Below are 25,933 nucleotides of genomic sequence, written 5' to 3' on the forward strand. Positions count from 1 at the left end.
TCTGCCGCGTCCCTGCTGTGTGTTCTCCCCCGGTGGGCACCCTCCTGCCTGGGCTGCTTCCCACAGTGCCCCACCCAGCAGCACAGCCTCCTGCACCCTGTCCTCAGGCCACCAGCCTCTTCTTCCCTTCCTCACGTCCCCAGCAAGAAGGCAGCCTCTCCTCTCATAGAGCTCTTGGACAGCTAACCCCCCCCCCCCCAAGATGGGCAGACTGTCCCGGTTTCAACCCAGTGACACTGGCCTCATGCAGTGTGTGAATGGTCCTGACCCTGTCCCTGAGAGTAGCTGCCCTGCCCTCTGGCTGTGGGGGCCACCAGCAGTCCTGTGAACCCAGCCCGTCCTTGCTCTAGGACAGCCGTGCTGTGGTAACTCTGTTTCTTGGTGTGACTGACAGCCCCCCTCGGCAGTGATATCCTGCTGACCTGAGAGTGGGAAGAGCGCCTTCCGGAGGTCTACCACCCGTGGCCTCTGGACCTCGCCTAGCCTAGGCTTGAAAGCCGGAGTGGTTCCTGGAGCAGGCTGGTGTTGCCCTAGCTGTAGAATGAGTGCTACCCGTGGCTGCACATGCCTGCTGTGCCCCTTGACGTGGTACCCAGCTTTCCTTAACCGCCGCCCACAGCCAGTGCTACAAGGAGGATGGCAGCTCCAAGAGCCCCGACTGCCCCGTGTGCAGCCGCTCCCTGAACAAGCTGGCCCAGCCACTGCCCATGGCCCACTGTGCTAACTCCCGCCTGGTGTGCAAGATCTCGGGGGACGTGATGAACGAGAACAACCCGCCCATGATGCTGCCCAATGGCTACGTCTACGGCTACAATGTGAGGATGGGAGGGGGTGAATGTGTGCAGGTACAATGTGAGGGGTGAATGTGTACAGGTACAATGTCAGGAGATGAATGTGTGCAGCCACAATGTGAGGAGGGTGAATGTGTGCAGGTACAGTGTGAGGGGGTGAATGTGTACAGGTACAATGTCAGGAGATGAATGTGTGCAGCCACAATGTGAGGAGGGTGAATGTGTGCAGGTACACTGTGAGGGGTGAATGTGTGCAGGTACAATGTGAGGGGTGAATGTGTGCAGGTACAATGTGAGGAGGTGAATGTGTGCAGTTACACTGTGAGGAGGTGAATGTGTGCAGGTACAGTGTGAGGGGGTGAATGTGTGCAGCCACAATGTGAGGGGGGTGAATGTGTGCAGGTACAATGTGAGGGGTGAATGTGTGCAGGTACAATGTGAGGGGTGAATGTGTGCAGGTACAATGTGAGGGGTGAATGTGTGCAGGTACAATGTGAGGGGTGAATGTGTGCAGGTACAATGTGAGGGGTGAATGTGTGCAGGTACAATGTCAGGAGATGAATGTGTGCAGCCACAATGTGAGGAGGGTGAATGTGTGCAGGTACAATGTGAGGGGGTGAATGTGTGCAGGTACAATGTGAGGGGGGTGAATCTGTGCAGGTACAATGTGAGGGGGTGAATGTGTGCAGGTACACTGTGAGGGGTTGAATGTGTGCAGGTACACTGTGAGGGGTGAATGTGTGCAGGTACAATGTGAGGAGGTGAATGTGTGCAGCCACAATGTGAGGGGGGTGAATGTGTGCAGGTACAATGTGAGGGGTGAATGTGTACAGGTACAATGTCAGGAGATGAATGTGTGCAGCCACAATGTGAGGAGGGTGAATGTGTGCAGGTACAGTGTGAGGGGTGAATGTGTGCAGGTACAATGTGAGGAGGTGAATGTGTGCAGCCACAATGTGAGGGGGGTGAATGTGTGCAGGTACAATGTGAGGGGTGAATGTGTGCAGGTACAATGTGAGGGGTGAATGTGTGCAGGTACAATGTGAGGGGTGAATGTGTGCAGGTACAATGTGAGGGGTGAATGTGTGCAGGTACAATGTCAGGAGATGAATGTGTGCAGCCACAATGTGAGGAGGGTGAATGTGTGCAGGTACAATGTGAGGGGGTGAATGTGTGCAGCTACAATGTGAGGGGGGTGAATCTGTGCAGGTACAATGTGAGGGGGTGAATGTGTGCAGGTACACTGTGAGGGGTTGAATGTGTGCAGGTACACTGTGAGGGGTGAATGTGTGCAGGTACAATGTGAGGAGGTGAATGTGTGCAGCCACAATGTGAGGGGGGTGAATGTGTGCAGGTACAATGTCAGGAGATGAATGTGTGCAGCCACAATGTGAGGAGGGTGAATGTGTGCAGGTACAATGTGAGGGGGTGAATGTGTGCAGGTACAATGTGAGGGGGGTGAATCTGTGCAGGTACAATGTGAGGGGGTGAATGTGTGCAGGTACACTGTGAGGGGTTGAATGTGTGCAGGTACACTGTGAGGGGTGAATGTGTGCAGGTACAATGTGAGGAGGTGAATGTGTGCAGCCACAATGTGAGGGGGGTGAATGTGTGCAGGTACAATGTGAGGGGTGAATGTGTACAGGTACAATGTCAGGAGATGAATGTGTGCAGCCACAATGTGAGGAGGGTGAATGTGTGCAGGTACAGTGTGAGGGGGTGAATGTGTGCAGGTACAATGAGGAGGTGAATGTGTGCAGGTACAATGTGACGGGGTGAATGTGTGCAGGTACACTGTGAGGGGGTGAATGTGTGCAGGTACACTGTGAGGGGTGAATGTGTGCAGGTACAATGTGAGGAGGTGAATGTGTGCAGTTACACTGTGAGGAGGTGAATGTGTGCAGGTACAGTGTGAGGGGGTGAATGTGTGCAGCCACAATGTGAGGGGGGTGAATGTGTGCAGGTACAATGTGAGGGGTGAATGTGTGCAGGTACAATGTGAGGGGTGAATGTGTGCAGGTACAATGTGAGGGGTGAATGTGTGCAGGTACAATGTGAGGGGTGAATGTGTGCAGGTACAATGTGAGGGGTGAATGTGTGCAGGTACAATGTCAGGAGATGAATGTGTGCAGCCACAATGTGAGGAGGGTGAATGTGTGCAGGTACAATGTGAGGGGGTGAATGTGTGCAGGTACAATGTGAGGGGGGTGAATCTGTGCAGGTACAATGTGAGGGGGTGAATGTGTGCAGGTACACTGTGAGGGGTTGAATGTGTGCAGGTACACTGTGAGGGGTGAATGTGTGCAGGTACAATGTGAGGAGGTGAATGTGTGCAGCCACAATGTGAGGGGGGTGAATGTGTGCAGGTACAATGTGAGGGGTGAATGTGTACAGGTACAATGTCAGGAGATGAATGTGTGCAGCCACAATGTGAGGAGGGTGAATGTGTGCAGGTACAGTGTGAGGGGTGAATGTGTGCAGGTACAATGTGAGGAGGTGAATGTGTGCAGCCACAATGTGAGGGGGGTGAATGTGTGCAGGTACAATGTGAGGGGTGAATGTGTGCAGGTACAATGTGAGGGGTGAATGTGTGCAGGTACAATGTGAGGGGTGAATGTGTGCAGGTACAATGTGAGGGGTGAATGTGTGCAGGTACAATGTCAGGAGATGAATGTGTGCAGCCACAATGTGAGGAGGGTGAATGTGTGCAGGTACAATGTGAGGGGGTGAATGTGTGCAGCTACAATGTGAGGGGGGTGAATCTGTGCAGGTACAATGTGAGGGGGTGAATGTGTGCAGGTACACTGTGAGGGGTTGAATGTGTGCAGGTACACTGTGAGGGGTGAATGTGTGCAGGTACAATGTGAGGAGGTGAATGTGTGCAGCCACAATGTGAGGGGGGTGAATGTGTGCAGGTACAATGTCAGGAGATGAATGTGTGCAGCCACAATGTGAGGAGGGTGAATGTGTGCAGGTACAATGTGAGGGGGTGAATGTGTGCAGGTACAATGTGAGGGAGGTGAATCTGTGCAGGTACAATGTGAGGGGGTGAATGTGTGCAGGTACACTGTGAGGGGTTGAATGTGTGCAGGTACACTGTGAGGGGTGAATGTGTGCAGGTACAATGTGAGGAGGTGAATGTGTGCAGCCACAATGTGAGGGGGGTGAATGTGTGCAGGTACAATGTGAGGGGTGAATGTGTACAGGTACAATGTCAGGAGATGAATGTGTGCAGCCACAATGTGAGGAGGGTGAATGTGTGCAGGTACAGTGTGAGGGGGTGAATGTGTGCAGGTACAATGAGGAGGTGAATGTGTGCAGGTACAATGTGACGGGGTGAATGTGTGCAGGTACACTGTGAGGGGGTGAATGTGTGCAGGTACACTGTGAGGGGTGAATGTGTGCAGGTACAATGTGAGGAGGTGAATGTGTGCAGCCACAATGTGAGGGGGGTGAATGTGTGCAGGTACAATGTGAGGGGAGGAATGTGTGCAGGTACAGTGTGAGGAGGTGAATGTGTGCAGCTACAATGTGAGGGGGTGAATGTATGCAGGTACACTGTGAGGAGGTGAATGTGTGCAGGTACAATGAGAGGGGGGTGAATGTGTGCAGGTACAGTGTGAGGAGGTGAATGTGTGCAGCTACAATGTGAGGGGGTGAATGTGTGCAGGTACAATGTGAGGGGGTGAATGTGTGCAGTTACAATGTGAGGGGGTGAATGTGAGCAGCTACAATGTGAGGGGGTGAATGTGTGCAGGTACAATGTGAGGAGGTGAATGTGTGCAGGTACACTGTGAGGGGATGAATGTGTGCAGGTACAATGTGAGGAGGTGAATGTGTGCAGCCACAATGTGAGGGGGGTGAATGTGTGCAGGAACAATGTGAGGGGATGAATGTGTGCAGGTACAATGTGAGGGGGTGAATGTGTGCAGGTACAATGTGAGGGGGGGTGAATCTGTGCAGGTACAATGTGAGGGGGTGAATGTGTGCAGGTACACTGTGAGGGGTTGAATGTGTGCAGGTACACTGTGAGGGGTGAATGTGTGCAGGTACAATGTGAGGAGGTGAATGTGTGCAGCCACAATGTGAGGGGGGTGAATGTGTGCAGGTACAATGTGAGGGGGTGAATGTGTGCAGGTACAATGTGAGGGGTGAATGTGTGCAGGTACAATGTGAGGGGTGAATGTGTGCAGGTACAATGTGAGGGGTGAATGTGTGCAGGTACAATGTCAGGAGATGAATGTGTGCAGCCACAATGTGAGGAGGGTGAATGTGTGCAGGTACAATGTGAGGAGGGTGAATGTGTGCAGGTACAATGTGAGGGGGTGAATGTGTGCAGGTACAATGTGAGGGGGGTGAATCTGTGCAGGTACAATGTGAGGGGGTGAATGTGTGCAGGTACACTGTGAGGGGTTGAATGTGTGCAGGTACACTGTGAGGGGTGAATGTGTGCAGGTACAATGTGAGGAGGTGAATGTGTGCAGCCACAATGTGAGGGGGGTGAATGTGTGCAGGTACAATGTGAGGGGTGAATGTGTACAGGTACAATGTCAGGAGATGAATGTGTGCAGCCACAATGTGAGGAGGGTGAATGTGTGCAGGTACAGTGTGAGGGGGTGAATGTGTGCAGGTACAATGAGGAGGTGAATGTGTGCAGGTACAATGTGAGGGGTGAATGTGTGCAGGTACAATGTCAGGAGATGAATGTGTGCAGCCACAATGTGAGGAGGGTGAATGTGTGCAGGTACAATGTGAGTGGGTGAATGTGTGCAGGTACAATGTGAGGGGGGTGAATCTGTGCAGGTACAATGTGAGGGGGTGAATGTGTGCAGGTACACTGTGAGGGGTTGAATGTGTGCAGGTACACTGTGAGGGGTGAATGTGTGCAGGTACAATGTGAGGAGGTGAATGTGTGCAGCCACAATGTGAGGGGGGTGAATGTGTGCAGGTACAATGTGAGGGGTGAATGTGTGCAGGTACAATGTGAGGGGTGAATGTGTGCAGGTACAATGTGAGGGGTGAATGTGTGCAGGTACAATGTGAGGGGTGAATGTGTGCAGGTACAATGTGAGGGGTGAATGTGTGCAGGTACAATGTCAGGAGATGAATGTGTGCAGCCACAATGTGAGGAGGGTGAATGTGTGCAGGTACAATGTGAGGGGGTGAATGTGTGCAGCTACAATGTGAGGGGGGTGAATCTGTGCAGGTACAATGTGAGGGGGTGAATGTGTGCAGGTACACTGTGAGGGGTTGAATGTGTGCAGGTACACTGTGAGGGGTGAATGTGTGCAGGTACAATGTGAGGAGGTGAATGTGTGCAGCCACAATGTGAGGGGGGTGAATGTGTGCAGGTACAATGTGAGGGGTGAATGTGTACAGGTACAATGTCAGGAGATGAATGTGTGCAGCCACAATGTGAGGAGGGTGAATGTGTGCAGGTACAGTGTGAGGGGGTGAATGTGTGCAGGTACAATGAGGAGGTGAATGTGTGCAGGTACAATGTGAGGGGTGAATGTGTGCAGGTACAATGTCAGGAGATGAATGTGTGCAGCCACAATGTGAGGAGGGTGAATGTGTGCAGGTACAATGTGAGTGGGTGAATGTGTGCAGGTACAATGTGAGGGGGGTGAATCTGTGCAGGTACAATGTGAGGGGGTGAATGTGTGCAGGTACACTGTGAGGGGTTGAATGTGTGCAGGTACACTGTGAGGGGTGAATGTGTGCAGGTACAATGTGAGGAGGTGAATGTGTGCAGCCACAATGTGAGGGGGGTGAATGTGTGCAGGTACAATGTGAGGGGTGAATGTGTGCAGGTACAATGTGAGGGGTGAATGTGTGCAGGTACAATGTGAGGGGTGAATGTGTGCAGGTACAATGTGAGGGGTGAATGTGTGCAGGTACAATGTGAGGGGTGAATGTGTGCAGGTACAATGTCAGGAGATGAATGTGTGCAGCCACAATGTGAGGAGGGTGAATGTGTGCAGGTACAATGTGAGGGGGTGAATGTGTGCAGCTACAATGTGAGGGGGGTGAATCTGTGCAGGTACAATGTGAGGGGGTGAATGTGTGCAGGTACACTGTGAGGGGTTGAATGTGTGCAGGTACACTGTGAGGGGTGAATGTGTGCAGGTACAATGTGAGGAGGTGAATGTGTGCAGCCACAATGTGAGGGGGGTGAATGTGTGCAGGTACAATGTCAGGAGATGAATGTGTGCAGCCACAATGTGAGGAGGGTGAATGTGTGCAGGTACAATGTGAGGGGGTGAATGTGTGCAGGTACAATGTGAGGAGGTGAATGTGTGCAGGTACACTGTGAGGGGATGAATGTGTGCAGGTACAATGTGAGGAGGTGAATGTGTGCAGCCACAATGTGAGGGGGGTGAATGTGTGCAGGAACAATGTGAGGGGATGAATGTGTGCAGGTACAATGTGAGGGGGTGAATGTGTGCAGGTACAATGTGAGGGGGGTGAATCTGTGCAGGTACAATGTGAGGGGGTGAATGTGTGCAGGTACACTGTGAGGGGTTGAATGTGTGCAGGTACACTGTGAGGGGTGAATGTGTGCAGGTACAATGTGAGGAGGTGAATGTGTGCAGCCACAATGTGAGGGGGGTGAATGTGTGCAGGTACAATGTGAGGGGGTGAATGTGTGCAGGTACAATGTGAGGGGTGAATGTGTGCAGGTACAATGTGAGGGGTGAATGTGTGCAGGTACAATGTGAGGGGTGAATGTGTGCAGGTACAATGTCAGGAGATGAATGTGTGCAGCCACAATGTGAGGAGGGTGAATGTGTGCAGGTACAATGTGAGGAGGGTGAATGTGTGCAGGTACAATGTGAGGGGGTGAATGTGTGCAGGTACAATGTGAGGGGGGTGAATCTGTGCAGGTACAATGTGAGGGGGTGAATGTGTGCAGGTACACTGTGAGGGGTTGAATGTGTGCAGGTACACTGTGAGGGGTGAATGTGTGCAGGTACAATGTGAGGAGGTGAATGTGTGCAGCCACAATGTGAGGGGGGTGAATGTGTGCAGGTACAATGTGAGGGGTGAATGTGTGCAGGTACAATGTGAGGGGTGAATGTGTGCAGGTACAATGTGAGGGGTGAATGTGTGCAGGTACAATGTGAGGGGTGAATGTGTGCAGGTACAATGTGAGGGGTGAATGTGTGCAGGTACAATGTGAGGGGTGAATGTGTGCAGGTACAATGTCAGGAGATGAATGTGTGCAGCCACAATGTGAGGAGGGTGAATGTGTGCAGGTACAATGTGAGGGGGTGAATGTGTGCAGCTACAATGTGAGGGGGGTGAATCTGTGCAGGTACAATGTGAGGGGGTGAATGTGTGCAGGTACACTGTGAGGGGTTGAATGTGTGCAGGTACACTGTGAGGGGTGAATGTGTGCAGGTACAATGTGAGGAGGTGAATGTGTGCAGCCACAATGTGAGGGGGGTGAATGTGTGCAGGTACAATGTCAGGAGATGAATGTGTGCAGCCACAATGTGAGGAGGGTGAATGTGTGCAGGTACAATGTGAGGGGGTGAATGTGTGCAGGTACAATGTGAGGAGGTGAATGTGTGCAGGTACACTGTGAGGGGATGAATGTGTGCAGGTACAATGTGAGGAGGTGAATGTGTGCAGCCACAATGTGAGGGGGGTGAATGTGTGCAGGAACAATGTGAGGGGATGAATGTGTGCAGGTACAATGTGAGGGGGTGAATGTGTGCAGGTACAATGTGAGGGGGGTGAATCTGTGCAGGTACAATGTGAGGGGGTGAATGTGTGCAGGTACACTGTGAGGGGTTGAATGTGTGCAGGTACACTGTGAGGGGTGAATGTGTGCAGGTACAATGTGAGGAGGTGAATGTGTGCAGCCACAATGTGAGGGGGGTGAATGTGTGCAGGTACAATGTGAGGGGGTGAATGTGTGCAGGTACAATGTGAGGGGTGAATGTGTGCAGGTACAATGTGAGGGGTGAATGTGTGCAGGTACAATGTGAGGGGTGAATGTGTGCAGGTACAATGTCAGGAGATGAATGTGTGCAGCCACAATGTGAGGAGGGTGAATGTGTGCAGGTACAATGTGAGGAGGGTGAATGTGTGCAGGTACAATGTGAGGGGGTGAATGTGTGCAGGTACAATGTGAGGGGGGTGAATCTGTGCAGGTACAATGTGAGGGGGTGAATGTGTGCAGGTACACTGTGAGGGGTTGAATGTGTGCAGGTACACTGTGAGGGGTGAATGTGTGCAGGTACAATGTGAGGAGGTGAATGTGTGCAGCCACAATGTGAGGGGGGTGAATGTGTGCAGGTACAATGTGAGGGGTGAATGTGTACAGGTACAATGTCAGGAGATGAATGTGTGCAGCCACAATGTGAGGAGGGTGAATGTGTGCAGGTACAGTGTGAGGGGGTGAATGTGTGCAGGTACAATGAGGAGGTGAATGTGTGCAGGTACAATGTGAGGGGTGAATGTGTGCAGGTACAATGTCAGGAGATGAATGTGTGCAGCCACAATGTGAGGAGGGTGAATGTGTGCAGGTACAATGTGAGGGGGTGAATGTGTGCAGGTACAATGTGAGGGGGGTGAATCTGTGCAGGTACAATGTGAGGGGGTGAATGTGTGCAGGTACACTGTGAGGGGTTGAATGTGTGCAGGTACACTGTGAGGGGTGAATGTGTGCAGGTACAATGTGAGGAGGTGAATGTGTGCAGCCACAATGTGAGGGGGGTGAATGTGTGCAGGTACAATGTGAGGGGTGAATGTGTGCAGGTACAATGTGAGGGGTGAATGTGTGCAGGTACAATGTGAGGGGTGAATGTGTGCAGGTACAATGTGAGGGGTGAATGTGTGCAGGTACAATGTGAGGGGTGAATGTGTGCAGGTACAATGTCAGGAGATGAATGTGTGCAGCCACAATGTGAGGAGGGTGAATGTGTGCAGGTACAATGTGAGGGGGTGAATGTGTGCAGCTACAATGTGAGGGGGGTGAATCTGTGCAGGTACAATGTGAGGGGGTGAATGTGTGCAGGTACACTGTGAGGGGTTGAATGTGTGCAGGTACACTGTGAGGGGTGAATGTGTGCAGGTACAATGTGAGGAGGTGAATGTGTGCAGCCACAATGTGAGGGGGGTGAATGTGTGCAGGTACAATGTCAGGAGATGAATGTGTGCAGCCACAATGTGAGGAGGGTGAATGTGTGCAGGTACAATGTGAGGGGGTGAATGTGTGCAGGTACAATGTGAGGGGGGTGAATCTGTGCAGGTACAATGTGAGGGGGTGAATGTGTGCAGGTACACTGTGAGGGGTTGAATGTGTGCAGGTACACTGTGAGGGGTGAATGTGTGCAGGTACAATGTGAGGAGGTGAATGTGTGCAGCCACAATGTGAGGGGGGTGAATGTGTGCAGGTACAATGTGAGGGGTGAATGTGTACAGGTACAATGTCAGGAGATGAATGTGTGCAGCCACAATGTGAGGAGGGTGAATGTGTGCAGGTACAGTGTGAGGGGGTGAATGTGTGCAGGTACAATGAGGAGGTGAATGTGTGCAGGTACAATGTGACGGGGTGAATGTGTGCAGGTACACTGTGAGGGGGTGAATGTGTGCAGGTACACTGTGAGGGGTGAATGTGTGCAGGTACAATGTGAGGAGGTGAATGTGTGCAGCCACAATGTGAGGGGGGTGAATGTGTGCAGGTACAATGTGAGGGGAGGAATGTGTGCAGGTACAATGTGAGGGGTGAATGTGTGCAGGTACAATGTCAGGAGATGAATGTGTGCAGCCACAATGTGAGGAGGGTGAATGTGTGCAGGTACAATGTGAGGGGGTGAATGTGTGCAGGTACAATGTGAGGGGGGTGAATCTGTGCAGGTACAATGTGAGGGGGTGAATGTGTGCAGGTACACTGTGAGGGGTTGAATGTGTGCAGGTACACTGTGAGGGGTGAATGTGTGCAGGTACAATGTGAGGAGGTGAATGTGTGCAGCCACAATGTGAGGGGGGTGAATATGTGCAGGTACAATGTGAGGGGATGAATGTGTGCAGGTACAGTGTGAGGAGGTGAATGTGTGCAGCTACAATGTGAGGGGGTGAATGTATGCAGGTACACTGTGAGGAGGTGAATGTGTGCAGGTACAATGAGAGGGGGGTGAATGTGTGCAGGTACAGTGTGAGGAGGTGAATGTGTGCAGCTACAATGTGAGGGGGTGAATGTGTGCAGGTACAATGTGAGGGGGTGAATGTGTGCAGTTACAATGTGAGGGGGTGAATGTGAGCAGCTACAATGTGAGGGGGTGAATGTGTGCAGGTACAATGTGAGGAGGTGAATGTGTGCAGGTACACTGTGAGGGGATGAATGTGTGCAGGTACAATGTGAGGAGGTGAATGTGTGCAGCCACAATGTGAGGGGGGTGAATGTGTGCAGGAACAATGTGAGGGGATGAATGTGTGCAGGTACAACGTGAGGGGGTGAATGTGTGCAGGTACAATGTGAGGGGGGTGAATCTGTGCAGGTACAATGTGAGGGGGTGAATGTGTGCAGGTACACTGTGAGGGGTTGAATGTGTGCAGGTACACTGTGAGGGGTGAATGTGTGCAGGTACAATGTGAGGAGGTGAATGTGTGCAGCCACAATGTGAGGGGGGTGAATGTGTGCAGGTACAATGTGAGGGGTGAATGTGTGCAGGTACAATGTGAGGGGTGAATGTGTGCAGGTACAATGTGAGGGGTGAATGTGTGCAGGTACAATGTGAGGGGTGAATGTGTGCAGGTACAATGTCAGGAGATGAATGTGTGCAGCCACAATGTGAGGAGGGTGAATGTGTGCAGGTACAATGTGAGGAGGGTGAATGTGTGCAGGTACAATGTGAGGGGGTGAATGTGTGCAGGTACAATGTGAGGGGGGTGAATCTGTGCAGGTACAATGTGAGGGGGTGAATGTGTGCAGGTACACTGTGAGGGGTTGAATGTGTGCAGGTACACTGTGAGGGGTGAATGTGTGCAGGTACAATGTGAGGAGGTGAATGTGTGCAGCCACAATGTGAGGGGGGTGAATGTGTGCAGGTACAATGTCAGGAGATGAATGTGTGCAGCCACAATGTGAGGAGGGTGAATGTGTGCAGGTACAATGTGAGGGGGTGAATGTGTGCAGGTACAATGTGAGGGGGGTGAATCTGTGCAGGTACAATGTGAGGGGGTGAATGTGTGCAGGTACACTGTGAGGGGTTGAATGTGTGCAGGTACACTGTGAGGGGTGAATGTGTGCAGGTACAATGTGAGGAGGTGAATGTGTGCAGCCACAATGTGAGGGGGGTGAATGTGTGCAGGTACAATGTGAGGGGTGAATGTGTACAGGTACAATGTCAGGAGATGAATGTGTGCAGCCACAATGTGAGGAGGGTGAATGTGTGCAGGTACAGTGTGAGGGGGTGAATGTGTGCAGGTACAATGAGGAGGTGAATGTGTGCAGGTACAATGTGACGGGGTGAATGTGTGCAGGTACACTGTGAGGGGGTGAATGTGTGCAGGTACACTGTGAGGGGTGAATGTGTGCAGGTACAATGTGAGGAGGTGAATGTGTGCAGCCACAATGTGAGGGGGGTGAATGTGTGCAGGTACAATGTGAGGGGAGGAATGTGTGCAGGTACAATGTGAGGGGTGAATGTGTGCAGGTACAATGTCAGGAGATGAATGTGTGCAGCCACAATGTGAGGAGGGTGAATGTGTGCAGGTACAATGTGAGGGGGTGAATGTGTGCAGGTACAATGTGAGGGGGTGAATGTATGCAGGTACACTGTGAGGAGGTGAATGTGTGCAGGTACAATGAGAGGGGGGTGAATGTGTGCAGGTACAGTGTGAGGAGGTGAATGTGTGCAGCTACAATGTGAGGGGGTGAATGTGTGCAGGTACAATGTGAGGGGGTGAATGTGTGCAGGTACAATGTGAGGGGGTGAATGTGTGCAGGTACACTGTGAGGGGGTGAATGTGTGCAGGTACACTGTGAGGGGTGAATGTGTGCAGGTACAATGTGAGGGGGTGAATGTGTGCAGGTACAATGTGAGGGGGTGAATGTGTGCAGCTACAATGTGAGGGGTGAATGTGTGCAGCTACAATGTGAGGGGTGAATGTGTGCAGGTACAATGTGAGGGGTGAATGTGTACAGGTACAATGTGAGGAGGTGAATGTGTGCAGCCACAATGTGAGGGGGGTGAATGTGTGCAGGAACAATGTGAGGGGATGAATGTGTGCAGGTACAATGTGAGGGGGTGAATGTGTGCAGGTACAGTGTGAGGAGGTGAATGTGCAGCTACAATGTGAGGGGGTGAATGTGTGCAGGTACAATGTGAGGAGGTGAATGTGTGCAGGTACACTGTGAGGGGTTGAATGTGTGCAGGTACACTGTGAGGGGTGAATGTGTGCAGGTACAATGTGAGGGGGTGAATGTGTGCAGCTACAATGTGAGGGGGGTGAATGTGTGCAGGTGCACTGTGAGGGGATGAATGTGTGCAGGTACAGTGTGAGGAGGTGAATGTGTGCAGCCACAATGTGAGGGGGGTGAATGTGTGTAGGAACAATGTGAGGGGATGAATGTGTGCAGGTACAATGTGAGGGGGTTGAATGTGTGCAGGTACAGTGTGAGGAGGTGAATGTGTGCAGCTACAATGTGAGGGGGTGAATGTGTGCAGGTACAATGTGAGGGGGTGAATGTGTGCAGGTACACTGTGAGGGGGTGAATGTGTGCAGGTACACTGTGAGGGGTGAATGTGTGCAGGTACAATGTGAGGGGTTGAATGTGTGCAGCTACAATGTGAGGGGTGAATGTGTGCAGGTACACTGTGAGGGGTGAATGTGTGCAGGTACAATGTGAGGGGGTGAATGTGTGCAGGTACAATGTGAGGGGTGAATGTGTACAGGTACAATGTCAGGAGATGAATGTGTGCAGCCACAATGTGAGGAGGGTGAATGTGTGCAGGTACAGTGTGAGGGGTTGAATGTGTGCAGGTACAATGTGAGGAGGTGAATGTGTGCAGGTACAATGTGAGGAGGGTGAATGTGTGCAGGTACAACGTGAGGAGAGTGAATGTGTGCAGGTACAATGTGTTGAGGATGTGTGCAGGTACAGTGTGAGGAGGTGAATGTGTGCAGCTACAATGTGAGGGGATGAATGTGTGCAGGTACAATGTGAGGGGGTGAATGTGTGCAGGTACACTGTGAGGGGTTGAATGTGTGCAGGTACACTGTGAGGGGTGAATGTGTGCAGGTACAATGTGAGGGGGGTGAATGTGTGCAGGTACAGTGTGAGGAGGTGAATGTGTGCAGCTACAATGTGAGGGGGTGAATGTGTGCAGGTACAATGTGAGGAGGTGAATGTGTGCAGGTACACTGTGAGGGGGTGAATGTGTGCAGGTACACTGTGAGGGGTGAATGTGTGCAGGTACAATGTGAGGGGGTGAATGTGTGCAGCTACAATGTGAGGGGTGAATGTGTGCAGCTACAATGTGAGGGGGTGAATGTGTGCAGGTACAATGTGAGGAGGTGAATGTGTGCAGGTACACTGTGAGGGGTTGAATGTGTGCAGGTACAATGTGAGGAGGTGAATGTGTGCAGCCACAATGTGAGGGGGGTGAATGTGTGCAGGTACAGTGTGAGGAGGTGAATGTGTGCAGCTACAATGTGAGGGGGTGAATGTGTGCAGGTACAATGTGAGGAGGTGAATGTGTGCAGGTACACTGTGAGGGGTTGAATGTGTGCAGGTACAATGTGAGGAGGTGAATGTGTGCAGCCACAATGTGAGGGGGGTGCATTTGTGCAGGTACAATGTGAGGGGATGAATGTGTGCAGGTACAATGTGACGGGGTGAATGTGTGCAGGTACAGTGTGAGGGGGTGAATGTGTGCAGCTACAATGTGAGGGGTGAATGTGTGCAGCCACAATGTGAGGGGGTGAACGTGTGCAGGTACAATGTGAGGCGATGAATGTGTGCAGGTACAGTGTGAGGGGGTGAATGTGTGCAGGTACAGTGTGAGGAGGTAAATGTGTGCAGGTACAATGTGAGGGGGTGAATGTGTGCAGGTACACTGTGAGGGGTTGAATGTGTGCAGGTACACTGTGAGGGGTGAATGTGTGCAGGTACAATGTGAGGAGGTGAATGTGTGCAGCCACAATGTGAGGGGGGTGCATGTGTGCAGGTACAATGTGAGGGGATGAATGTGTGCAGGTACAATGTGAGGAGGGTGAATGTGTGCAGGTACAGTGTGAGGGGTTGAATGTGTGCAGGTACAATGTGAGGGGGTGAATGTGTGCAGGTACAATGTGAGGGGGGATGAATGTGTGGAGGTACAGTGTGAGGAGGTGAATGTGTGCAGGTACAATGAGGGGATGGATGTGTGCAGGTGCAATGTGAGGGGGTGAATGTGTGCAGGTACAATGTGAGGGGATGAATGTGCAGGTACAGTGTGAGGAGGTGAATGTGTGCAGGTACAATGTGAGGAGGGTGAATGTGTGCAGGTACAACGTGAGGAGAGTGAATGTGTGCAGGTACAATGTGTTGAGGATGTGTGCAGGTACAGTGTGAGGAGGTGAATGTGTGCAGCTACAATGTGAGGGGATGAATGTGTGCAGGTACAATGTGAGGGGGTGAATGTGTGCAGGTACACTGTGAGGGGTTGAATGTGTGCAGGTACACTGTGAGGGGTGAATGTGTGCAGGTACAATGTGAGGGGGGTGAATGTGTGCAGGTACAGTGTGAGGAGGTGAATGTGTGCAGCTACAATGTGAGGGGGTGAATGTGTGCAGGTACAATGTGAGGAGGTGAATGTGTGCAGGTACACTGTGAGGGGTTGAATGTGTGCAGGTACAATGTGAGGAGGTGAATGTGTGCAGGTACAATGTGAGGGGATGAATGTGTGCAGGTACAGTGTGAGGGGGGTGAATGTGTGCAGGTACAGTGTGAGGAGGTAAATGTGTGCAGGTACAATGTGAGGGGGTGAATGTGTGCAGGTACACTGTGAGGGGTTGAATGTGTGCAGGTACACTGTGAGGGGTGAATGTGTGCAGGTACAATGTGAGGAGGTGAATGTGTGCAGCCACAATGTGAGGGGGGTGCATGTGTGCAGGTACAATGTGAGGGGATGAATGTGTGCAGGTACAGTGTGAGGAGGTGAATGTGAGCAGCTACAATGTGAGGGGGTGAATGTGTGCAGGTACAATGTGAGGGATGAATGTGCAGGTACAGTGTGAGGAGGTGAATGTGTGCAGGTACAATGTGAGGAGGGTGAATGTGTGCAGGTACAACGTGAGGAGAGTGAATGTGTGCAGGTACAATGTGTTGAGGATGTGTGCAGGTACAGTGTGAGGAGGTGAATGTGTGCAGCTACAATGTGAGGGGATGAATGTGTGCAGGTACAATGTGAGGTGGTGAATGTGAGCAGCTACAATGTGAAGGGGTGAATGTGTGCAGCTACAATGTGAGGGGGGTGAATGTGTGCAGGTACAATGTGAGGAGGGTGAATGTGTGCAGGTACAGTGTGAGGGGTTGAATGTGTGCAGGTACAATGTGAGGGGGTGAATGTGTGCAGGTACAATGTGAGGGGGGATGAATGTGTGGAGGTACAGTGTGAGGAGGTGAATGTGTGCAGGTACAATGAGGGGATGGATGTGTGCAGGTGCAATGTGAGGGGGTGAATGTGTGCAGGTACAATGTGAGGGGATGAATGTGCAGGTACAGTGTGAGGAGGTGAATGTGTGCAGGTACAATGTGAGGAGGGTGAATGTGTGCAGCTACAATGTGAGGGGGTGAATGTGTACAGGTACAATGTGAGGAGGGTGAATTTGTGCAGCTACAATGTGAGGGGGTGAATGTGTACAGGTACAATGTGAGGGGATGGATGTGTGCAGGTACAATGTGAGGGGATGAATGTGTGCAGGTACAATGAGGGGGTGAATGTGTGCAGGTACAATGTGAGGTGGGTGAATGTGTGCAGGTACAGTGTGAGGAGGTGAATGTGTGCAGGTACAGTGTGAGGGGATCAATGTGTGCAGGTACAACGTGAGGAGGGTGAATGTGTGCAGGTACAACGTGAGGAGGGTGAATGTGTGCAGGTAGAATGTGAGGGGGGTGAATGTGTGCAGGTACAGTGTGAGGAGGTGAATGTGTGCAGCTACAGTGTGAGTGTAGGCGGAGGCAGGGAACCAATCCGTAGTCCCAGGGAAGGTGGACCAGCTGTGCCTTCAGGAAGTCACTTGGGAAATAGTGACTTCTCTTTTCACAGTTGGTGTGACATGGGTGTTTTTAGGGAACCCCTCCGTTACATGGCATGTCCTCAGCTCACTGTACTGGTCTTGTGTTTCAGTCTCTCCTTTCTATCCGTCAAGATGATAAAGTTGTTTGCCCAAGAACCAAAGAAGTCTTCCACTTCTCACAAGCGGAGAAAGTGTACATCATGTAGGCCTGGCCTTGCCAGGCAGCTGGGGCCAGGGCCGCCGTGGGGGGTTCGGGGGGCTGCCTTCTTCCCTCCCAGGCCCGCCTGCCCCTTTCTGTTTCTTGCGACCAAAGACCAGTGAGGAACAACACATACTCTTAGGAAGAGGAAGTGAGATTTACTAAGCCCGTACCTGAGAACAACGTTTTGATCTGTAGGTTTTGTAACCTAAGTTGACTGTTGGATGCTACTGCAAAGTTCTTGCGCCTCTCAGAGGAAACTTTCTCTACAGCCTGACCCAAGCACTGGGAGAAGCTCAGCACATGTCAAAAGTAGGAATCAGTTCTGTGTTTCTCAGTTCGGGGAGCTGGAGGAAGGACTCATGCTGGCTGCGTCCCTTGACTGAAGGCCTTGCCTGACTTCACTCTAGAGCTGCTGCCAAAACACTGGGCACCCCCCTCCGGTCCCCGGGGCTTCCTCCCCAGGGCTCCTCCCACGGAGGGGCCGTGTCCACGCGTGTGGAGGTTCAGGGTCTCATCTGCTCCCGCCTTATTTCCTGCCTGGAGAATGTATTCACATGGAAATCCACTGGACCATGGTTCTGCAGAGGCCTTGCCCATTACAGGACCTGATAATTCAGCTGAAAAAGTTCTGATGGGGTTTCAAAACAAACGAACCATTGTAGTTCACACACGGCATATTGTAGAGGTTTGTACCTAGCGCTTATTTTTGCATGTCAGTGTTGATGTTGATTAGCTAATAAACTGTAAATGTAAAGCGTGTTAATAAAATAGCTTTCTATTTCTCATTTCAGTGTGAGGCGTTTCTAACACCTGGGGCAGGGAGGGAGCCTCTCCCCACCCCTGCACAGCCTGGGGCCTGGGCTGGCCTTGCTGTAAAGGAGGCTCAGCGCAGCTGGGCGCCACGTGGCTCCGCCTCTGGAGCCCAAGGTGGTGTGTGCTGCTCTTCCCGTGTCGGCCCCAGCTCAGGATGTGGGTCATCCAGCCCCCCGGTGTTCTTGCTGGCCTGCTCCCTGGACCTTTGCGGGCCTGTCCCCTTCCTCCACAGCCTGCGCTGCGGCTGTTTGGCTCGGTGCGGACACCGACTCTCCCTGCCACCGCACAGGGCAGACTGCACACGTTAGGCCAGTCGGCACCCGTGCTTGGGTCTAGCTTCACCATGGCAATCAGCAAATGGTGGCAGCAGCAGAAGGTCCCCGGTGCCCAGAACCCTGTGGAATCACCTCGCTAGCGTGTGCCCTGCGTGCCGTGGTGCCAGGCAGCTTGGACACCACTGGCGAGGTCCAGGTCTCCCTGGCCTGCCTCCTGTTCACCCGCTGCTCACATCCTGCTCATCTCTTTTTTTGCCTGCTGCCCACCTCTTGCTCATCTGCTGCAGCCCTTCTTCCTCTTCGGACATACTACACAGCAAGCACATATAAGAGCTCAGCAGTGTGTCACACACATGGAGCCATGGCCCCCAGGAGCCCTCACGGCCTTTCTGAGTGCCATTCATGATCTAAGTAGCTCCGCCAGATCTTGAGCCCGTGGCTTAAGCACTTGGCTTTGACAGTGTGTCATTCCACCGGAGGCATGGCAACCACGATGGAGCATGGGAGAGACGGGGCCGTGCCAGCACGCCGCCTTTCCCTGCATGGGGCTCTCCTGCCCACCTCCCTACTCTCCGCTCCTGGCCTTGTGTTCTTGTGTCATCTCACCGTGGTTCTTAGAAAACTGTTTAAAGTTGCATAAATGAAGCCAACATGGCAGCAGATGTCCTGTGTGCTGTGAGCCTCGTGGAGGATCTGCGAGAGACTCCAGACGCTCCCAGCCCACTGTCGCTGTGGTGAAGTGACCAAGCCACACTGCCCATTCTCACGATGAATACTCAGGGAATTCTTTCTCAACTACTGTGAAGAAGCCTGCAACGAGCATTTGTGTCTTTTATGGACTTCATTTTTTTTTTTTTTTTTTGCCAGTCCTGGGCTTGAGTTCAGGGCCTGAGCACTGTCCTTGGACTTTCTCAAGGCTAGAGCTCTACCACTTGAGCCTCAGCACCACTTCCTGCTTTTTTCTATGTATGTGGTCCCGAGGAATCGAACCCGGGTCTTCATGTAGGCCAAACTCCCGGCCTGGACTTCATTTTTATTTCATTTAAAAGTAATTCAGCCAGTTGCCAGTGGCTCAGGCCTGTAGGAGGCTAAGATGTGAGGATCAAGGTTCAAAGCCAGCCTCGGCAAGGAATCGGCAAGATTCTTCTCACCACTAAAACTATCTTTAAAAAGGTGGAAGTAGAGATGTGGCTCCAGTGAGCAAAAGAAGCTCAGAGACCCTGAGTTCAAGCCTTAGCACCAGCAGCAAAAAAATAGTCTGCAAGTGTAATCCTGAGGTTGAGGAGCATTGAACTCCCCAACTGCCGAAGGCATCCAAGTGTAGCACCACATTCCTGTGGCATCACGCCCTGCGGGCATTCAGAGGGTCCTTATGAAACAGGCAGGTGGCAGCTGGGATTGAGGTCCTGCCCCCGGGCTCATGGCGCAGGCAGAGGTGGCATCTTCGCCGGTGCCTGCTGAGGTCTGCAGCGTATCACACCCTCTGCACTAAACCTTTCTATCATTCTCATTATGCTTCATGTCTGCTTTACATTTTTCTCTAGTAAGACACAGTAATAGAGATGAAGTTCTCAAAACTTTCAGTAACAAGGTTTGCGGCGTGCCTTTCCTGTAATTTTTTTTTTGCCAGTCCTGGGCTTGAGCTCAGGGCCTGAGCACTGTCCTTGGACTTTCTCAAGACTAGAGTTCTACCACTTGAGCCTCAGCACCACTTCCGGCTTTTTTCTATGTATGTGGTACTGAGGAATTGAACCTGGGTCTCCATGCATATGAGGCAAGCACTTTAACCACTAGGCCAAACTCTCGGCCCCCAAACAGGAGTTTCATTGGTTAACTGGAAACAGAGGTCCCAACAGGTCTAGCTCCAGTTGATTCTCTTAAAACTATGTTGTAACTCTCTTCAGGATTTATCTGGGCTTTAAAATCAGTGAGTCCAGGACTTCTGGCATCAGGACACAGGATCCTGTCAGGGAGGAGAGGTACAGAGAAGTAAACACTGGAGTTAGAAGTCCACGTGTTTAATGGAGTAACCTGACCCAAGTCGGCCTGGGGCAGAGCCGAGTCATAGAAATGGCTGTGCAGATGCTCCCATGCCAGACTGAGTGGCCACTGGGCACTGAGCCCAGGCCAGGCTGGCTTGAGCTGAGCTCTCCCGTGGGGAGTCTCCTGATGAGGTCTGAGAAGGTTCCTCTGGCTTTGAGTGACCCCTGGGATGAGCCAGGGCCTTAGGCGGGGAGGGAAGGGCTGGAAACTGGAACACAGTCTTAAAGAAGAAACTCCTCATTCACCAACTACCCGGATTGGGAGAATCTGGGTGTCACCGATGAGGGATGGGCAAGGGGCACAGGTCCTGAGCCTGGTCAGCGCCCTGGATGGGGAGGTTGGTGGTGACAGGGAGGAGGGCGGGGCCTGGGTCCTGAGCCTGGTCAGTGCTCTGGGTGGGGAGGGTGGTGGTGACAGGGAGGAGGGCGGGGCCTGGGTCCTGAGCCTGGTCAGTGCTCTGGATGGGGAGGGTGGTGGTGACTGATGGGGAGGAGGGCGGGGCCTGGGTCCTGAGCCTGGTCAGTGCTCTGGATGGGGAGGGTGGTGGTGACTGATGGGGAGGAGGGCGGGGCCTGGGTCCTGAGCCTGGTCAGTGCTCTGGATGGGGAGGGTGGTGGTGACTGATGGGGAGGAGGGCGGGGCCTGGGTCCTGAGCCTGGTCAGTGCTCTGGGTGGGGAGGGTGGTGACTGACAGGGAGGAGGGCGGGGCCTGGGCTGCGGTTTCTCAGCACCTGCGAGCGGCGCCGGGCTCGCGCTGGGCCCCTTTAAGGACTTGCCGCGCCCTCCCGCTCCCCTTTTCGAGCGCGCCCCCAGCGGGGCCCGCCCGCCTCACTCAGAGCGCGCCCGCGTCCCGGCACCGCGTCGGCCACGCCCTCGCCGTGCAGCTATTGGCTGCTGGCTTCGGCACGTGACGCGTGAGGGGGTGCCCTCGTGCGGAAAGGGCGGGGCGACGGCGGCCCCTGGCCGGGAAAGCCGGACGTCGCCGCGCTGACGTTGATTCGCAGTCCCGCCCCACGACCGCGGGGTCCGCGCACGGGACGGGGTGGGGCCACGTGACAGGTGACGCAAGCCGGGGGCGGGGCGGCGCGGCGGCGGCGCTGGCGGTGAGTTCCGGGGTGGCGGCGCCGCGGCAGGCGGGCGGGGTCGAGGGGCGCAGCCCGCGGGTCCCGGCGGGGCGGGGCGGGCCGAGTCGGGCGGCGGCCGCGCAGACCCTCAGCCCCGATCGGGCGGCCGGCCGCCGCCTCCCGGCCCGGCCCGGCCCGCCCGGCCCTTCCCGCCGCCGGTCCGCGTCGCCCTTGGTGGATCCGCCCGTCCCGGGCGCCCGGCGGGCCCGGAGGTCTCCACCCTGACCCCGCGGCGCCGGGACCTGCGCCCCGCCCGCCCCTGCGCCCGAGATCATCCGGCTTCTCCACGCTTCCAGCTATGGACCAGAAACTCTCCAGGCTGGTAGAAGAGCTGACGACCTCGGGGGAGCCGCGGCTGAACCCCGAGAAAGCCAAGGAACTGAAGAGGATGTGCAAGTACGTCCCGGGCGGGGGACCCCGGTGTGGAGGACCCCGCGCCCGCCCCGGTGTGGAGGAGCCGGCGCCCGCGGGCTGCGGCGGCCCGCGCTCCTCAGCGTCCGGTCGTGGGGCTCTGGCCTTGAGGAAAACCCAAGCCCAGCACTCGGGCCCCGAGTTCAGCCCAAGACCCAGGGCGCTGGCTGCGGTCCTGGGGCTGGCAGGGCCCTTCTGTTTCCTGCTGCCGCCCTGAGCTGGGCTGCTCAGGACTAGGCCTGTTCCTCCAGGAGCCTCAGCGCCCCTCCCCACTGCCCGGTGGTTAACGGGAGGTGAGCGTGCCTGGGCCGGCTTTGACCCTGGAGCCTCGGATCTCAGCCTCCTGAGTTGCTAGGATGACAGGCGTGAGCCACCCGTGTCCCCAAAGACGATAGTTTCTTTTGTCTTTTCTGGTACTGGGGATCAAGCCCAGAACATCGCATGGGCCACGCACGTGCTTTGCCACGGAGCTACCTCCAAGCACTTACACTTTTTTCGTTACTACCGTTGGAAGTTGAGAAGCGTGAAAGCTAAGGCTTGAGTGAGTGTCTTTCTTTTTTGGTACTGGACATTGAATCTAGAACCTGAAGCATGCTAGTCCATAGCCTCTCTCTGCCAGTGAGCCAGGCCTGCTCTCTTTAGAATGTGTACCGGGGCCAGGAGTGTGGCCTAGTGGTAGTGTGCTTGTCTAGCATGCATGAAGACCCTGGTTCAATTCCTCAGTTCCACATACATTAAAAAAAAAAAAAAAAAGCTGTAGCTAACGGGGTAGAGCTCTTAGCCTTGAGAAAGCCCAAGGACAGTGCTCAGGCCCTGAGTTCAAGCCCCAGGACTGGCAAAAACAAACCCCACTGGCCCCTCTAGGGAGACCATCAGTGGTGGTTCTTGCTGTCCAGCTGAGGCATTCAGATTTGGGTTCTCAGAGCTAGGAACATGAAGTGTAGCCACTGCTTATCTTGTCTAACAAACCAGGAAAACTTACACAATCATTAAGTGTTTCCATTTTGATTAAAAAAAAATCCCATCTCAGGGCCGGGAGTTTGGCCTAGTGGTAAAGTGCTTGCCTAGCATGCACAAAGACCCGGGTTCGATTCCTCAGTCCATATACATAGAAAAAAGCCAGAAGTGGTGCTGAGGCTCAAGTGGTAGAGCTCTAGCCTTGAGAAAGTCCAAGGACAGTGCTCAGGCCCTGAGCCCAAGCCCAGGACTGGAAAAAAAAATCCCATCTCAGACCAGGTTTTGTCGCTTGCCCCGTGGAACTCTGTGATTTACGTGGGGGTCGCTGATGGGAAGAGGGCTACCCAGGGGGCTCCTTGGCCTGCATGGCCTCTTCCTACTTCCTGCAGAGGAGGCTGGTTCAGCTCTGCCCTGAGCCACTGTGCTGGCGCAGAGCAGCAAGGCCCTTTGTGGAGAGGGTGAACCACCGAAGCTGCAGAGGCCGGGGCAGGGTGGCAGGGGGGGGAGGGGGGTAATCTGTGTTATGCCCACTCAGCCCAGCCACTGTGGCTGATGTTGAGGAGAGCTGGCTGTGTTCAAATGCAGCTTTGTGACATAGGAACCTCATGTGATTTTCTTGTTCCTGTTTTGACTCTTTCATTTCTTCCTTTGGTGCTTGGGATGGAAAGCAGGGCCTTACACATGGTAGTCAAGCCCTGTGCCACTGAGCTGTAAGACCCCAGGCTCTTTCAACCTTCCAAAAAAGGTAGAAAATATTCTTGGCCTTTGGTTCTTAGGCAAGCGCAGGTCGAGACAAGGGGCTGCAGTTGGTCCTCAGGCAGAAGTGTCCACCTTCTCTGGAAGAGGGTGAAACTGCTTGTGTGGGGTGTTGGACGCTGGTGCACGTCCCTGGCACAAGGGCCATGATGGGGTCATTGTGTCCCCAGGTCTTCAGAGGAGCAGCTCAGCCACGCCTACCACCAGCTGATGGCACAGCTGAGCCAGGACCACGCCGAGATCCGCCTCTCCGCCTTCCAGGTGGTGGACGAGCTCTTCACCAGGTCTCACCAGTTCCGGATGCTGTTGGTGTCTGACTTCCAGGAGTTTCTGGAGCTCACACTGGGCACAGATCACGAGCAACCTCTACCACCCCCCAGGGAGGCAGCTCAGCAGCTGAAACAGGAGGCCATGCGGGCTGTGGAAGTGTGGAATGAGAGGTTTGGGAAGGCCTATAAGAAGTTAGCTTTAGGTTATCACTTTCTGAGACACACCAAAAAGGTGGGTAGGCATTGCCCACGGCCTTCTGGTGCTCTGGGTGGAGCAGGCACAGGGTGAAAGTGAACAGCCTGGTTGGATAGGGGCTTCCTGTGGACAGGAACAGCCTTCGGGAAGGGTGGGGCTTTCCAGGTGAACCCCAGCTCTCTGAAGGTCACTTCCTTCTGGGATCTGCCTTGGACCCCCTTTGCTCTGTGTCCCTCCCTGGGTGCCTCGCACCAGAGGCAGGTGTAGCCTCCGCTCACGGCCTACTCTGTGAAGTGCCACCTCCCCTCTGAGGTGGACACCTAGGGTGCTCAGGCCATGGGCTCTGGCTGGCAGCCCCTTACCTGCTAATGGAGGAACATGTGTCCTGTCTCTGTTGCACTTGGGCTGCAAGTCTTGCCTCTTTCTAAAAGAGCACATTTGCCAGCCGTCCAGGGGCAGGGCAGCGCCTGTGCGCTCCCCTTGTTTGTAGACTAAGAGACTGTGTGGTCTGGTCACCTCCTCCTCTGTGCAGCGAGTCCCACCCCTATTCCCAACGCCTTAGGTGGACTTTCAGGATTTGGATGCTCGGACTCTGACAGAAAGGAAGAGAGAGGAGGAAAAGCAGAAACACTTGGACAGAATCTACAGAGAAAGAGCTGGGCAGGCTGAGAGAGAGATGAAAGGCAAGTTCTGGGGCTGCACGGCTGCCCTCCTCCTGGCCTGCCCACCCTTCCTGCCTCAGGATCGGTTCAGGTTCGGGCTGCAGCACCCTGCCCCCTTCCCTGTGTTGGTTAGGTGCCGAGACTTTTCTGTGAGGCTCCCTGGACAGAGAGGAGCAGGGGCCTGCGATTGGTCACTGGACCGGAGGCCTTATTGTCCCCTCTTAGAGTCCCTGTTTGCTCTTGCCAGTTCCTTTAACCCGCGTATCCCCATATTTCTTCAGACAAGCAGCGCTGTCTTGAGGGGCGTGAGGCTGGGGGAGGTGCGCTCCTCCCACTGAGTGCTTCTGGGGGCTGAGGCAACAGATCTGTCCCCAGCAGGTCCGGGCTTTTCCTGGTACAGAGCTTCTACCACACACCAGTTCCAGGAATGGCCCTCTGTGGACTCTGGGGAGCTCACGCCTCAGGGATTTACCAGGGGTGGGGAAGGGACTTAGGTGGTGTAGAGGCCACCGTGTGGGGGCACTGAACCCACCCCAGGAAGGGATTGAGTATGGGGGCATTCTGTTGCCCTGGCAGGAGGGACAGACTCACCAGGTGAGTCTCAGGTGAGCCCTGATCTCAGATGGGTGAGGTACTCCCTGGCTGATAACAGCGGTGCGTGTCTTTTCATGTTTTAACAGAAATGTCTGAAGAGATCAGGTCCTGCCTGACGGAAGTGGAGAGCTGCTTTAGGCTGCTGGTGCCTCTGGACTTTGGCCCCGGCCCAGTGGCTCTCTTCCTTGACCAGGAATCTGAAAGGCCTAACGAGGGTGCCCCACATTCCTGGGCAACCCCTTGCCAGGCTGGCAGCCCCAACTCTGAGGACACTGAGCAGCCGTGCTGCAGCAGAGCCCTGCCTGCTTCTGCACACTCAGGAGCCGCCAGCAGCGGGGAGGGGCCGTCCCGGAGAGAGTTAGGGGGCCCCTCGGAAGACGAGGACGAGGACTCTGACCCGGAGGAGTTCGTGAGGAACCATGGGCTGGGTTCGCACAAGTACACGCTGGCTGTGGAGCTCTCTTCTGGTAATTGGCTACCCGGGTACCTCCTGGTGCCTCCCTACCTAGCTCTAGGCTGGCTGGACCCCTGTCCGCTCCCTGAAAGTCCCTGGCCCAGCATCTTCAGTGGAGTGGATGGTCTTCAGCTGTCTTTAGGGCAG

General features: G+C 53.9%; 2 protein-coding genes and 1 long non-coding RNA gene across 3 annotated transcripts in view; all 3 read left to right on the forward strand.

The window, feature by feature from the left end:
* Maea (macrophage erythroblast attacher, E3 ubiquitin ligase) overlaps positions 1-18,017 on the forward strand; it is a 34,379-nt gene extending 16,362 nt beyond the window's left edge. The window contains exons 8-9 of the mRNA XM_090343962.1: positions 620-815; positions 17,141-18,017. Of these exons, the coding sequence (XP_090200088.1) occupies positions 620-815; positions 17,141-17,236 (292 nt within the window). The 3' untranslated portion in view covers positions 17,237-18,017. The remainder of the gene's footprint in view (positions 1-619; positions 816-17,140) is intronic.
* On the forward strand, positions 10,805-14,322 carry LOC150056077 (uncharacterized). The gene is made up of 3 exons (XR_016537500.1): positions 10,805-10,835; positions 13,791-13,849; positions 14,281-14,322. It is a non-coding gene; the product is annotated as an uncharacterized LOC150056077 (long non-coding RNA).
* A 3,644-nt stretch (positions 18,018-21,661) lies between the features above and the next one.
* Positions 21,662-25,933, forward strand: part of Uvssa (UV stimulated scaffold protein A) — a 32,142-nt gene continuing 27,870 nt past the window's right edge. The window contains exons 1-4 of the mRNA XM_090343963.1: positions 21,662-21,883; positions 23,782-24,112; positions 24,639-24,759; positions 25,419-25,799. Of these exons, the coding sequence (XP_090200089.1) occupies positions 21,786-21,883; positions 23,782-24,112; positions 24,639-24,759; positions 25,419-25,799 (931 nt within the window). The 5' untranslated portion in view covers positions 21,662-21,785. The remainder of the gene's footprint in view (positions 21,884-23,781; positions 24,113-24,638; positions 24,760-25,418; positions 25,800-25,933) is intronic.

Source organism: Megascapheus bottae, chromosome 13 (assembly GCF_031878675.1).
Source record: "Megascapheus bottae isolate mThoBot1 chromosome 13, mThoBot2.hap1, whole genome shotgun sequence".
NCBI classification, from domain to species: Eukaryota; Metazoa; Chordata; class Mammalia; order Rodentia; family Geomyidae; genus Megascapheus; species Megascapheus bottae.